At 32.8% G+C, this 15,945-nt stretch overlaps 2 protein-coding genes across 2 annotated transcripts in view; both read right to left on the minus strand.

The window, feature by feature from the left end:
- Positions 1–8,810: 8,810 nt before the first annotated feature.
- On the minus strand, positions 8,811–12,849 carry LOC21406430 (probable 2-oxoglutarate-dependent dioxygenase ANS). Its single transcript, XM_010102559.2, has 4 exons — positions 12,446–12,849; positions 11,799–12,046; positions 10,079–10,406; positions 8,811–9,322 (listed from the first exon to the last, which is right to left on the minus strand). Exons 1-4 carry the CDS (start codon positions 12,647–12,649, stop codon positions 9,080–9,082), a joined length of 1,023 nt encoding a protein of 340 aa, XP_010100861.1. The 5' UTR covers positions 12,650–12,849; the 3' UTR covers positions 8,811–9,079.
- Positions 12,850–13,701: 852 nt separating this feature from the next.
- The window catches only part of LOC21406431 (protein SRG1), a 2,965-nt gene continuing 721 nt past the window's right edge, over positions 13,702–15,945 (minus strand). Inside the window, exons 2-4 of the mRNA XM_010102560.2 lie at positions 15,291–15,538; positions 14,663–14,990; positions 13,702–14,085 (exon numbers count right to left, since the gene is read on the minus strand). Coding sequence (XP_010100862.2) covers positions 13,849–14,085; positions 14,663–14,990; positions 15,291–15,538 — 813 coding nt within the window. The 3' untranslated portion in view covers positions 13,702–13,848. The remainder of the gene's footprint in view (positions 14,086–14,662; positions 14,991–15,290; positions 15,539–15,945) is intronic.

The following is a 15,945-nucleotide window of genomic DNA, read 5'->3' on the forward strand; positions in this document are numbered from 1 at the left end:
AAATCCGGTTTGAACCCAAAATAAGTTTTGAAACTCAAAAACTTGAGATTCAAGAGAGGTTCTTTCAGTAATCTTACCTCGAATTCTTCTCTCGACGTTGAAAACTTCTTTAAATCTTTCCTTGGTTCAAGATCCGTTTGATTTGGGACACAAATGAGAGAGAGAGAAAGAGAGAGAGAGCATGGGAGTGAAGAGAGAGAGAGGGAGTGAATGCACGGGAATGAAAGAAATGAAAGAAAAAGAAAGAAAAGAAAAGAAAAAGAAAAAAAGAAAGAAAATGGACAAGTGTCAATATTTTTAAAGAGCAGTCCAAAAATGCGCCCATACACACTTCTGGTTTAAAATAAATTACTGAGAATAATTTAAATACCTTGGAACTATTTAAACTCACACGTGTCAGAAACATTTATTAATTAATACTCAATTAATAATCCAGTTTAGACACACTAATAATCTCAATTACCTTAATTAATCTCAATTAATTCTTCAGGGTGTTACACAACTGCTCTGAGAGTTTTCAAAGGTAGTACATTTACTACCGACCCACCATCCAACATTATGTTGTTTATTTCAGTATATAAAATCATTCCCGTAACATAAAGTGGTCGATTGTTATTTTCTTCCCCAAGTTGGCAGTCATCAAAGAGATGCATGCCATGCAAGAAGTACAGATCTCATAAGATGACACTTTACCCCTAGGAGCCTCTATTTTCCCTTTAAAAGGTTCGACATTGGTCAATGTGGCTATTAGCGCTTTTCTAAGCTCTGAAAACATTTGCAGAGCATCATAAACATTTAACAGAGCAAGAATACGCTTTAACTAAGCCAGAATATTGTAATTAACATGGCTTGAGCGATTTTCTTCTTCTTTAGTAGACTTAGGATGGTCTGTATTGTCTTCAATTTTTGTGTTTTTCTTGGCTTTTATGAGCTCATTTGCCTCTTTTTCATTTTGAATGTCGCGCTTCATTTCCCTGAGGTCTACCTCTTCCAACTCAACAGCACTTTGAAAAGAAACGGTCTACTTCATCTCTTCTTATTCTTCTTCTTTAGAAATCATGCAACAATGAACCTCGTCTTCATCATAAAGTGGCTCTTCTTCTAATAATATTTCATATGTGATACCACAATTGCTCTTTTCCTCATAGGACACTGAATCAGATAGAAATTCTTTTAGTGTGATTGGCACTCTTATTAGTTGCATGCATTCTTCTTCATTGAGATTCCTTATTTTCTTGGCTCTTCTTCTCCTCTTTTTTTTCTATTTTAATTCGAGCCTTCCAATAAATCGAATGCCTGAATGTTCAATCATCTTAGCACTTCTTTGTAAATGAATTTTGTTCTTTTTGGACTTTCTATCCACATGAAGGTGCCACTCATTCCGTAACTCAGGTTTATTATCCAGTAGAGCTTCTCACGTTTCAATACTTGGTTCATTCATGAGCTCGTACGATGTGGCCATGTTGGCATTACTTGGAGTGAGTGTCTCAGGGTATATGTTGACAATCTTTACTTCATCGTCTATTTCAAAAGCTACCGGAATGGCGCCTCTTCGTAGGGTAGTCACCGGTAAGTGGTTGTCCTTTACTGATGAGACAATTTTTTATGTTGCTTTTGAACAAGAAAAATCCACTTCTATTTCTTTTCTTTTGATCATCCCTTCAACTATATTCTTCAAGACATAACAATCCTTTAAGGAATGACTGATGATACGATGGTATTGGCAATAATTGGGATCATCAGTTTTATCAATCTCATTACTTCTTTTCTTTCCTTAAGAGTTAGTTTCTTTGACTCTTCTCTTGCTTTTTCTTTGTTTTGATTCTTGTCATTCTTAACAAAGGTAGTCATTGTTTCAGTCTTTTTTAATGGCCTTTTATTCTCAACTTTCTTCTCTTCTGAGTGAGATCTCATCACGGTACCTTTCTGACAAGCTATTAGCCTTTCAACCACGCTCACCTTTGAAACCAATTCATTAAAAGATTGTGGTTCCACAGTTCCAATAAAAGTAGCTACATCTGGCATGAGATTATTAGCACACATGGAAACTTTAGAAATCTCTATCAATTTTTCCGGACATTGGAGGTTAAGATTCCTCTATCTAGTGATAAAGTCATTTACACTTTCCCCCAATCTTTGCTTAGTTTCCACTAAATCCACGATTGTTACTTTCTTTTTTCAGGAGACAAATTAGGCTAGGAATGCATTTTGCATATCATCCCATGTAATAATGGAACCTGAAGGAAGTTGTGTATACCACATGAATGCTGCCTCTTTTAGAGATTGCTCAAATTGTCTAATTAATAGTGCATCTGATTAAGCAGTGTCGCCACATGTACAGGTATAGTATGCCAAATGTTCGTATGGAGACCCATTTATCCCATCAAATTTTTCAAAATTTGCCCTTGCATTATATCGAGGGAAAGGGATTTGATCATAATGTGCCGAGTAAGGCTTTCGGTACCCTAATACTAGCATACACATAGTAGCTTGATATTCTCGTATTCCTTCCATAATCAGCGTCCTCATATCTGGATGTGGTATTGGATCCGCCGGCTGCCTTATCTCAGTTCTCAAGCCTGGTTGAGGTATTGGGGATGCAGATGTTTGTCCTATTCCAGATGCTTGACCTACACCCACATTTTCTTGTAATTGTACAGAGAGTCTTGCGACTTTAGCCTCCTTTTTAGCAAGCATCCTTCACAATTCTCGGATTTGCTCACCTTGCTCCTCCATGCTTATTGTTCCAGTAACTAAAACTGGCATATTTCTTGACTCTGTATCGTCATCAACAGTTGACACTTCCATTTGGCTTATCAGAAGTGTGTCTCTAATCATTTGAGGACCAGAAGAATCATGCATACAACTTATCGTTGATCGTGTGATTGGTCCCTTATAAGGTATCATTGCATTTCTTTCCACTTTGTTGTCAACAGCATGCTCCGTCATTGGACAATTCTTGGTCATAACAATCAATTCTTCGTCACCTTGCTCTTGGTTTTGTTTGTCAAATAATGGCCCAAGATTCACTCGTGGCATTCTCAGTCCACCACTTCTAACTTTCTTCAAGTTGAGTGACCAAGCCCATTTGATTTCTTTCACTGACTATTGCCTTTACTTTTCCATTTTGTATACTCTTTTCGGGAGTCTTTGAAGCAGTTGGTGATATAGTGAAGCTATCCACCTCTTTTGTTATTAGAGAAGCCGGAGTAGAGATCTCCTCAGTACTTGTCATCATAACAAATTCTACAGTACCAATGCTAATGGGGATCGAACCAATCATAATCTGAACTGGTCATTGATCCGAAATCTTTCACAATTTATGCAGGACAAGTCTTGACAGTCTCGACTATTTTAACCTTCGCATCCTTTGTGATCTTTGGGAGGAAAACAGCTACGGCCTTCACAACTTGCTTAATCTATCTCTTGGCGGACCTTGCTTGTCTCTTCTTCAATCCTTTGGCAGCCTTGCCGCAAAGGGCCTTCGAAGATTGCTTCACTTTGGAAACCTCAAGAACTTTTAGCACCATGACAGCGGTAGGTGCCCCAGTGATTGCGAAGGTCGTTTTAAATCCCACCTTATTTTGCTCCCCAGCAATCCTTACGGATGGGAGTTAATAATAGTAACTTGTGGTGCCATTTTACAAAATAAAATGACACAAATGGTTACATTTCAATGATTATCATAGTAAAATATTACCATTATAGTCAGAAATGAAAACGAGAATGGGTCCCACTAGGCGTGCCAAAAACTATGTTGAATAAAAATATTTATAAATATTGAAATAGTATTTCACACACAACATAATTTCACATATACTAGGATTTAATTAGCATAGGAGTTTATTATTTTTAGTTCGACCCATTCAAGATTATAAGAATAACATCTTAATTACAATCCCTTGGTACAAGGGAAAACCTTTTGATTCTAATTAAAACAGTAACTTATATTTTTTTTTTTTTTTTGTGAATTTGGGAAAGTTGGGTTGATTTAAAATTACGGCTGAACTTGGTGAGTTTAGCCAAGTTGCCTACATACCCCGTTGACGGATCATGCCACTTGTAGTTGAATTTGGAATTGGGATTTGTGTTGGATAATTTTATTTTAAATATGGAATTTGTATTTGGATAATTCCTCAGTACATGACCGTCTGAGGAATTAAAAGAACTTTAAAATTTTGACTTGAAATTTGAAATTTGTTTTAATTTAGATTTGGATAATTTCTCGGTATATGATTGTGTGAGGAATTAAAAGAACTTTGAAAATTTGACTTGAAATTTGAAATTTGTTTTAATTTGGATTTAGATAATTTCTCAGTATATGACTGTGTGAGGAATTAAAATGTCTTTTGAAATTTGATTTAAGATTTGAATTTAGATAATTCTAATGTGGAATATAAATTGAATTTCAAAATGGTGACTGTACCTAGATTTTGTATCTAGGTTACGTACGTATTCAAAATAAAATCAAGTCTTCGTTGTTCTTGTTTTGAAATTTAAAGTTAGAAAATTTATAAAATTTTATTCTGTAAAGTGAATGACCTCATTGAATATTTAGGGCAAATTTTAATTTTAGATGCTTCTCTTCCGTTATTTTTGGAAATTGACCACATCATCACAAATATGTGATACACATATCCCTAATCTGTTTGAATTTCAAACAAAAAAAGTCACTGATATATATATAAGGTCTCCGGTCAGGCACTTGAAAAGTCATTTTGTTTTTAGCTTTTCCTTTATCATCAGTAAGTCATTTTGTTTTAATTTTTTCATCCGTATGAAGTGATCACCAATTTTTTTGTTTCAGGCTAGGTAAGTCAAACCTAAAATTGTAATAATATTTTAAATTGATTATCATAGTTAAATTTATCAAATATACACACATTTATATTTTTTGAGTTACATTATAACAATCATATCCTTTTTTATATTTTTAAAGACTTTACATCTTGCAACCTCATGATTCTGTGGAGTTTTAAAACTTACAACTCTATTTTAATTTTTTTTAGAGGTTCTAAATTTTGTAATCCCATAATTTTATCGAGTTCTAAAACTTATAATTCTATTTTAATTTTTTCTGATTAGACCAGTTCTAAAACTTACAATTCTATTTTAATTTTTTTAGAGGTTTTAAATTTTGTAACCCTATAATTTTGTAGAGTTTTAAAACTTACAACTCTATTTTAATATTTTTAAAAGTTTTTAAAAAAAAAAATTACAACCTCATAATTTTCTGTTTGCAACCGGTATGTCTTAAAACCTGAATCTGACCAACACTGATGAACAAATTTAGGGCCCGTTTAGTTCGCTGATTCGAGTTTTTAATTCGAGTTGAGATGTAATTTTATGTGAGAGTTTTTTACTGTAGTAAAAAAGTTAGATGTGATTGTTTGTGAGAACTTTTTACTGTAATAAAACTCAAATTCTAAACTCGAATCAACAAAATGAACAGACTCTTATTTTTTTAAGATGACTCTTCGGTACGAGGGAAGGCTAAAGAGAAATCTTCACATTTTCTTTTTCTTCTGTTAAGTTTGACTTGACTTTCTCACTATCTCACATTTTCTCTCACTACTGCAATACACTCACTTTTCTGTAAGGCCGGCAATATGGGTCCCGACACGACGACACGACTCGAAAACGACACAAATTTTGCGGGTTAGGGTTGAGAAAAAAGAGGTTCGGGTCAGAATTGGGTCGACCTGAAATTGACACGAAAAATACGGGTCAATTTCGGGTTGGACCCGCCTAACCCGAACACGACACGAAACTCGTAAAAAACTAAAAAATACATATATTTTTCATTTCATATTTTAAATTTTATTATGAACTTGTGATATCATGATAGTTATACTTAAAATCTTATACTATTATTTGCTTAATTTCAATGGATGTTATTGTAATTTAGTGTGTTATGAATTTTAAGTTATTTCTAATATGTAAAAAACTAAATAAAAGTATACAATTTTCGTGTCAATTTCGGGTTCACGGGTCAATTTCGTGTCACGGGTCATTTTCGGGTCGTGTCGTGTCAGCTCGTAAAGTGGTCGTGTCGTGTTCGTGTTGCGGTTTTTAAAAAATTTCGTGTCACGGGTCGTGTTCGGGTTGACTGAAAATTTTAAAAAAATGATCAAAACACGACACGAACACGATACGTGACACGAATTACCACCCATACTTTTCTGTGCATAAAGTCTGTGCATAAAGTTTGCTACGTGGGAATTCTAAAAAGGAAAGTGTCATTTACACGCCTATATATAGGCATATGAAACAAACCCGTTAAAAGCAACTTTTCCCATTTTTTTATTAATTAATAATATTTTTTTAGTTTTTCCCATTTTTTTATTAATTAATAATATTTTTTTAGTTCTTCGCATTCATTTGATTGGCTCCTTTTCACAATGCTTGAACTTTAGGCTTGAGTATTTTTGAGTTAAGTTTTTGAGTTAATTTTGAGTTATAATTTGAGTTCAAGTTATAATTTGAGTTTGTGTTTAATTGTGTATACTTAAGTTATGATTTAAGATAATAATCTTTTTGAGTTTGTATTTATTTATAATAAAATGTGAGTTGTGAATAGTGGATATGATTTTTTTTCCTTAAACAATTTTATTCAATTCTTTTACAATTTTTTTATTTTCTGAATTTACTATGTTTTTTGTAATTGAATATGAATAATTTAAATTACTTGTAAATAATTATTGAGTAATCTGATAATTTTAAAAAATACATAATTACAAAAATAAAAAATAATAAAAATAAAAAGTAAAAGATCAGGAAATGGTTCTCTCGGTCTCCATTATATTCACATTGACATTAGACATACACACACAAATATATATATATTTATATATTTATATATTTATATTACAAAAAGTAGTCTTGCGTTGAACCACGTGAAATGACAGTGTAGAAAGAAGAGTTGAAAGCAAGCTTCAGCAACGCACAGTTCTCAGGGTCAGGAATCTGCACTGTAGAAGTGCAGAGAAGTAACTCAAGTAGCAAGGGGAAGTTCAACTCAAAAACGGGTTGGTAACTCGAATTAATTTCGAGTTCGAATTCGAGTTTTCAAATGCTGAACGCGAACTTGGGCCAACTTCAACACTCGAGTGGGCCTTTCTCGAGTAAGTTGCAGCAAACGAACATATCCTTTATCTCTCAAAGATTGCCTCCACTCACGTAGATCACTGATGTGAAAGATAACTTTCATATAACAATTTTGTAAACTTTCCCACGTTACTTTTCATTGGACTCCCTACTAATTACCCATGCATCCACTTCCTCCACGAAGTTATCCAACTTCCCTCGTGACCATATATTGTTTTATTTTTATTTTTACTATTTTTTATTTTTTTGTATTTTTTGTTTCAACACTATGTATATCTTTTCTTTTCTCTGGTACAAATATGTAACAAATATATATTTGTTGTTTAGTTGTTTTAATTGATTTGTAATCGGAATAGAAATATTAGCCAATGTGGATTAAGAGCTTGTCTGGGTTTTGTTGTACAATTATCCAGAGAAAACTCATGATTCGTTTGCAAAGAGAGCTTGAAATTATGCGAAGTTATGCTTTCTTAGGAGGATATTTTCAATAAAGATTATAAAGAGTTCTTTTTAGGAAATCAATCCTTGAGAGAGAGAAATAACAAGAGCGAAACGGGTATTTGTTTAACAAACTACAATCTAATAAAATTGTTTGAATTGTATTCATACTTATTTACCAAAGATACCTTAAAAAAGAGCTTAAAATTTAACAGATCAATGATGAAACGTATTTGTGACGAAAGGATGAGTTAAAGGATCCTTAACTTTTAAAATTTCAACCTTACTAAATCTAATATCAGGTGTCAAAAATAATTCAACCAAAACCATAAAATTAATGTAGAATGTGAAGTTGAAAATATTCATTCTTCTCAAAATGTATTTGCAATAAGAAAAAGAAGTATAATCTAATGGACATAATTTATGACCTTAAATAAATGGTGAAAAACAATACTGCGATGACTAAATTATAAAAACACGATTAGTGCATATATTTTTAATTGCTCACACGTGCGTAGCACATGTATTTAACTAGTGTGTATATATATGCGTGTGTGTTATGTTGGTTTCTTATGAGGGAAAAGGAAGAGCTATTTTTTATATGTTTTTCTCCGTGAAGCAAAAATTGCTAATGGGTTGTCCGTTATAAGTAAATTGTACATTCTCTTTCATTATCCTGCATTTGTATATGCATCTTGATTTAGGTTGTTTATGCTTTAAATTTGGTTCTTCAATTATGTCTTTTCTTTGAAATTAATAATGTTATAAAACTTGCACATTATGTCTTTTCTTTAAAGTTAATAATGTTATAAAACTTGCACATTAGTACTTGTCTGGCTGCACTATAGCAATGTTTAAATTTGTGGAAAATATTAAATAAAGAGGTAAAGAGTCGAAGAAAAATCGATAAAGCTAAAGAGTTTGTTGTTTACTACAGCACAATTTTTCTATTGTTCAGTGAGATTATTTAGTAGAAATGATAGACAAAATAGTTTTTGAATCAAACAGAATACAAACCTTGATTCACGAATTCATTATAGACTTCAACCTTGCTTCACGTTCTTCAAACATCATAACGACCAAAACAGAATACAAACAAATTGGTATAGCTTGGAGCCAACAAATAAGATAAAGGACTCGCTACCTGAAGCTTTATTCATGTATCCATTTTTTGTGCTTGAAAATTGCAGAGACCAGGTTTTCAATGGGATCCCTTTGTAGCAACTGAATTTTTCCTTAAGAGTTGTCACCAAGGGGACAAAATATGTTAAAGTAAAATACTCGAGTCCCACATCGTCTAAACAAACATAAGTATCATCATATAAAGATATTGAGCCACTCCACTTAAACAACTTAACCTTTTAAGATAAAAGGCCAATACCTTATAAAATGTAATTTTTTTCCCTCACTTTTCTTCTCATCTCTCATCAAACTCTAATAGTATATAGCCCAATTCATGTTATTTATGCCGTTGACATTACACGAAGAACATGTCCTTTAATTTCTTGTGGACAAACTATGAGAAATGGAAATATTAAACTTCAATTTTTGCTGCCTCCATTGGTCTTCTCCCCTTCTGGTAGTACTGAAAATAGATGTCAACATAATTTTTAACTTTTCTGTATAATCTGGGTCTTGACTCGTTGATCAACTCTTCAAAGGGTTCAATATCATTCTCTGGGTCTGGAACATAAAACACAGCCAAAGAAATCCTCTCTCTTTCTGCATTTGTCACCACCCTGTGCACTGGGCTCTTGAACATGCCGTTACTTGATATCTGCGTATGATTGTAAAAACGAGGCAAGATATGTCAATAAGCTCTGTCATTAATACTAAATGTGCCTTTTCTTCCAGCCAAAGCAAGAACCTAAAAAAATGTCTTCACATGTTTTCATAAATGGGCAAATTACACAAGTGTCTCCAACGTTTCAAATGCACAACAACACCCCTTGAACTTGAGAAAAGTGGCTATATTGGTTCTTTTGTCTGTTTTTGTCCAAAAAATGGTCGGAGAGCCTCACGTGCCGGGTGTTATTTTTCAGTTAAAAAACAAACAAAAGGACTAACGTTGCCACTTTTATCAAGTTCAGTGTGTTGGCACATGTAAAAAATAAAGGGACACACTGAGTGTCAAAGTGAAAGAAGAACTTTTCTAATTTGTTCTTTTTATTGAAGGGTAAGTTGACATTGCTATTCATCACTAAGGCTGCTAATTACCATGTATACAAAGTGAGGAACCGCACCCTTTGAGTGTGCGATCATCTTCAGTGGTGATGAATATCACTCAACTTCGGGACTTTAGATTATTCATCACTTTTCATTGAAGTTCATATTCTTAGCAGTAGCACTGACATATTACTACATGAGCAGTACAGTAATAATAATTGTAATTTTATTAACATTAGTGATAAACAAGGTTATTGCAATCATTATTACATAATTATAAATATTTTCCGATCCTAACATTTTGTTATGAAACAATATTGACACTCTATTTATCATGCTTTGCTCTTGTTCCTTTCTTAGTGCTTACCTCTGCTTGATCACCAACGTTAATGAGAAGAGCCTCAGGAATGATTGGAGCTCTGTACCACTTGTCAGCTTTCATAAACTGCAGACCTTCCACAGATTCGTCTTGCAAGAGAAGGGTGATTCCTGTGCCGTCTGCATGTGGTTTGGTACCAAGAACAAGATCCGGCCTCGGACACTTGGGATAAAAGTTGAATCTTGCATGAAGTTTTGATCTTTCTCCATATTGATCCACAAAGCAGTTCTCCTCCAAGCTCAATGACCTTGCCATGGCCTTAAGGACCACAACACCTATTGATTTTAGCTTCAAAGAGTATTCATGTAAAGTAGACCTGCAATTTTATGATTTCCAATATGATCAATTGTCATTTCTTCAAATCATTTAAAAATTATCATACGTAGCTGCAAGCATAATCTAACGTTAAAACCACACCTGCGCCACCGTAAGGTGTTGAGTTCAAATCCTCACCCTTGAGTTCAAAACAGAAAAATATCATCAAAGTTCTCATGTGATACTTACTATGCGACTTTTATATTTAATATGTTAACTTTTTATTGTTTAAAAAACAATGTGTAAGAGTATGGATACTAATAAAAGCTTCAATATGCTAATGGATACTAAACCCATTCTAATGTAATGCTAAATTTCTACGCCATACATCTACATAAGAAAATTATTTTCTAATGCCACATTGTACTTCAGATTAAACTCAACGTGCTAAATTTAGCACCAAATATAGCTTATGCCAAATTTGACATTTGTTGCTTATTTGCTGATATGTTGACTTTCTCAATTAATAATTATGGCATTATCATTTTAAAATGGATTAATCACAAAACTTCCTCTTGAATTATAGCCCTTGTAACACTTTACCTTCTAATTTTTAAAACATAACATACGCTTCTTCTGAACAATAAAATGTTAACAAAAAGCCTTCTCTGTTAGGTTTTTAATTGAAATTAACATTTAATTTACTATTTTGAGGGTTTTTTTGATAATTTTATGGTTTAAAATTTAATTTGAATTTAAACGAATTAAAATATTAAAAAAAATTCATAAATTTTTTTATCCTACAAAAAAAAAATTATAAATTTTTAACTTACATTCAATCAATAACGGATGTATCATAATTAAAAGTTCAAGTATAATTTAATTTTAAATTCAAACTAAATTTTAAACTGTAGAGCTATTAAAATACTCCAAAATAATAAATTAGATGTAAATTTCTCTTAAAAATACCTAGCAGAGGAGGTTTTTCTCTTAACATTTTATGTTCAGAGCAAATGGATATTACGTTTTAAAATTTAGGGATAAAATATTATAAGTGATATAATTTAAGAGGAATTTTTATCATTATCCCCTTTAAAATTTTAAAGTGTGAGAAAATTAAAATTATTTTTTACGAGTACTAGAGCTAAAAATTAGCTATAAAAATTAGATATGGTATTTAAAATAACATTCTGCATTTGAGTGAAAAATAAAATGACATATTGTCTTTTCATACTTTTTAGTCAAATGTAACATTCGCTTTAGCATTTTGATTGCACATGGTCTAATAAAAGCTTCAATATGCTAAACCTCGTTTAAATAAGTTTCTTCTCTTCGTAGAATCCCTACAAAACCAATACTCTGCTTAGGATTCCCTAATTTTTACAACTATAGATTCTATTGTTTAAAACAAAAAAACAAAAAAAAAAAAGAAAGAAGTGACAAGACAATATACCTAAAAGCTTCTGGCTTTTCGGGCCAAAATCGGAGCTTGCGCTGATCTTCAGGGTATATGGCAAGGTAGAGTCGGTCAGTCCAATCAAGCTTTTGCTGCTCCCAGAGGACCATGTCATTACCATACCCTTCAATATCATTCTCTTCTCTCAAGTACAATTGTTTCTCTTCAAATGGAAGATGGAAAAACTCTTTTGTAATTCCACGGACTTGATTCAGGAACTCAGGACTCATGCCATGATTTATTGCCTTGAAACAACGAAAACCAACTCTTAATCATGATTTTAACTTGTTTAGATATAGAACCAACAAATTATCAAGAGGGCAATCCCAAAATTGAAGTTTCTTGACAGAATTAGTACAATTAATCCTGAGAAAGTTCAAATTCTTGCTATGAAAATATTGGTATTAGAATTATAAGATTTCGGTTTGCTTTTAATTCTGAGTTCTTGTTATGTGCAAAGAAAACCAGTATCCAAGACCAATTCTCACTGATCTTGAGATAAACTTTGATTTTAATTTGTGGGACTTTGTAAATTTGGACCTCTAAAAATAGCCAAAAAAGTGAATCTAACCATTGAACTATATGAACTTTCAGCATATTGGTGAAAATTATGGAGAGAAAAAAAAAAGTTTAGGATTTGAGACCTGAAAACAACCCCATGTATTGAGAGCTGAGCGAAGCTTGTCAAGCTCCTCTGTAGAAGAACCAAGAAGAGCAATATCAACAACCGGAACATCCATGATTGGGGCATTTGGAGCTCCACCATCACCATCTTTGTGGATAAACTTTTCAGGGATTTCTTCTCCTTTGGAGGCAAGATCCTGAACTGTTCTTGGCAGTGATCCCATCTTGGAAAAATGATGTACCCTATATCTTTCTTTAGTGTATTTAAGTAATATCTATAGACCACCTAGTGTGAAAGATTATCCCACGTTGGTTGCCCTTTCTCAGAATTTTCATATAGCAAAAAAAAACAAAAAAACAAAAAAATTATCTATAGTGTTCAGCTAAATCCTTGATTGATGTGAAAGGATAATTACGATATGGAAGAATAATGAAGGGGAATCGGACTATTTATTTAATGCAAGTTTTCTATATTAACAGGTAGTATACTAGTAAGAACTATGACCAAGTGAAGGGTCCCCTTGATTAAAATTTAAAAGCAATTTTTCGCTGGCGATCTTCTAGAGAGATCGAAATCACATTATTTGCTTTCGTTTATTTTATTTTTTAAGTTGGAAGTCAAATTAAGGAGGCAGAAAACAGCTTTCTATCTCTGTCACTAGTATCTTTGAAGGAACAAGGTAAATAGCAACCCAAATCACTGACTTGGAAAAGTTCTGTACAGTGGAATACAGGAATATATATATATATATATATATATATATATATAGCTCTAAGGTCTCTGGTTCTAAGTGGCTGACCGGAACGATAATGTATAATTCTATATAAATTGTATATATTTATCTTCAAAAATCGTGTATGTTATATATAAATTGTATATATTTATCCACAAAAGCCGTGTATGTTATATATAAATTGTATATATTTATCCTCAAAAGTCGTGTATGTTAAGTTATAAGAAACGACAATATATATTAATCTTCAAACCATGTATTTTTTATAGCAATTAGTGAACACATAACATAAAAATATATATTGACTGATTTATTGTATTTCATATTAAATATACACGACTCTACATATAAATATACACGATTTACATGTAAATACACAATTTATACAGAATTATACAACTGCTAGGAGACAATTTATATATATATATATATATATATTGTTCTTCAATTCTTTTAAAACGTTAAAGAGTATAGTTGATCATCCAAAAAACGATGATGATGATAATAATAATGATGATGAAAACGAAAAACTATTAAAAGCATCATTCAATTTGTCCTGATATCAATTGTAACATTGTCTGATCCACTAACACAATGCTATTTATTATTTAAGTGTCTCTAAATTAGAGTCTGTGTTTTCCATTTAACTTTGACATCAATATTTGGGGGAAGTGACAGACATGACATAGTTACATTTTGACTTCGTTAATAGCTACTACTCCTTTCTGAAAGCAGACATAGTTCAAATGACCATAATTTTTCATTGTTTTGTAAAGTTTTGGTCTTTCTTCATCTACCAAGCCATCCGCTGGTCCAATCTCTTCCTCAGGATCTGGTTCAATAAGCATTGCTACAGACACCCTCATCTTTTCCGGGTTTGTTGTCACCCTGTGCAGTGGGCTCTTCATTATACCATTAGTCATAATCTGCCAACATTTTCAAAAACCCGATTACAAACAAACAATGCCAAGTATCACTAGTGGTGATTATCTTCATGACTGTTTGAAATACAAATATTCATATTCTGTCATTATGCGGGATCAACATGTAATGTGCACTTAAAACGTCAGTCGTAAGAATTTCTCATTAGAAATCTCGCATGGTCATAGCTTTTTCTAAAATATACTTAAGCTGTAAGAAAATGTGACACTATACCATAGAAAGCCTTTTCTATTTTTATAAAGACAAATTAAAAGCTCTAGCCCCAATAAGTAATTGGGTTAAACTGGATGTAAATAACCTTCATGCCATTAATTTATTGACCCATATGCAAGTCACATGTAGATTTCCGTTAAAAAGTTAACACCGCTATCAATTGGTGTGTTTCGCAACATATTCCTTAGATCAAGAGGCTAATTGCCAACAATACAAGTTCAGAGGACACATTGCAAATGGGAAACAAGTTCAAAGGACAGCGGTGCAAATAAGCCTAGTAAAGAATTTGAAAATTTTGGACAAAGAAATCTACTTGAATTGGAGTTATTCTGTAGAGTACAATCTCACCTCCATTTGGTCACCCAGATTGACAATAAGGGCATGAGGGATGGTGGGAACTCTGGACCATTCATTGTTTTTGAAAATTTGAAGACCTTCAACTTCTTGGTCTGGCAAGAGCACAGTTATTCCTGATTTATCTGAGTGAGGTTTGAGGCCAAGAACCATATCAGATCTTGGACAAGGTGGGTAGTAGTTGAATCTTGCTTGCATCACTGTTTTTTCTCCAAAATGCTTCAGGAACACATCCTCTTCCAATTTCAATGACCTAGCAGTGGCCTTAAAGACAACATCCATTACTGACCTTATCTTCATTGTATATTCAATCAGAGTCTCCCTACGACAAAATTCAATCAAGCTTTTCAACAACAAGAAAACCTAATGCCACACTGCCACATTGTAATGTTAAATTCTCGTTTTTTTGTCGGTATGAAAAATACTCTACTGGTAGGGCATTGTTTTGAACCGTCAGGTCGCCTACTCTTTAACGTGATTTTGACCAAATTTAATGTTCAGAAACATGCACTATTAGTGGGGATACCCTACTGTAGAAAGCCCTAAAAATCGGAATTATGTGGTAAGTAAAAATAAAAATAACCCAAAATATATATAGGATGAGAGAAAATATTTATGTTACCCAAAATCATTGGGAGTTTCTGGCCAAAGATTGAGCCTTCTTTTATCTTCAGGGAATACCATGAGAAAGAGGCGATTGCACCAGTCAAGAACTTGCTGTTTTGAGACCACCACATCACTCCCAAACCCTTCACCTTCACAAGCTGCTCTTAAGCACTTTTGCTTTTCTTCCATTGGAAGTGAAAAGAATTCCTTCCCTGCTTCACGCACCTTGTCAAGAAATGAGCTAGAAATCCCATGACCCATTGCCTGAAATCAAAAGGCGGAGAAATCTTAGGCATGCTTGATTTGTTACATATCACTATCATTTAGTTTTCTCTTTATTTGAAAAAAAAAAAGGAAAAAGAAAATAACATGTGAAGAATTACTTAAGCAACATCTGTAGGAGTCTTCAACTTTCAATTTACCTTACTTTTCCACCCTCCAAGGAAAAGGTCCACCCTTTGAAGGGTTATCATAATCCCACAATCGTAGATAAACAGAGAAATAAGGTTCAAATGATGACCAATTCCAAAAAGAATAGTGATAACACTCATTCCACTAGTCCGAATAAGGAATTAAAAACCCAGTGATATTATACTCGTCCCACTACTCAAAATAAAGAATTACAAAAAAAAAAAAAAAAAAAAAAAAAAAAAAAAAACAAAAATTAAAAA

The sequence above is a fragment of the Morus notabilis genome, unplaced genomic scaffold (genome assembly GCF_000414095.1).
Source record: "Morus notabilis unplaced genomic scaffold, ASM41409v2 Scaffold436, whole genome shotgun sequence".
In the NCBI taxonomy this organism is placed as follows: Eukaryota; Viridiplantae; Streptophyta; class Magnoliopsida; order Rosales; family Moraceae; genus Morus; species Morus notabilis.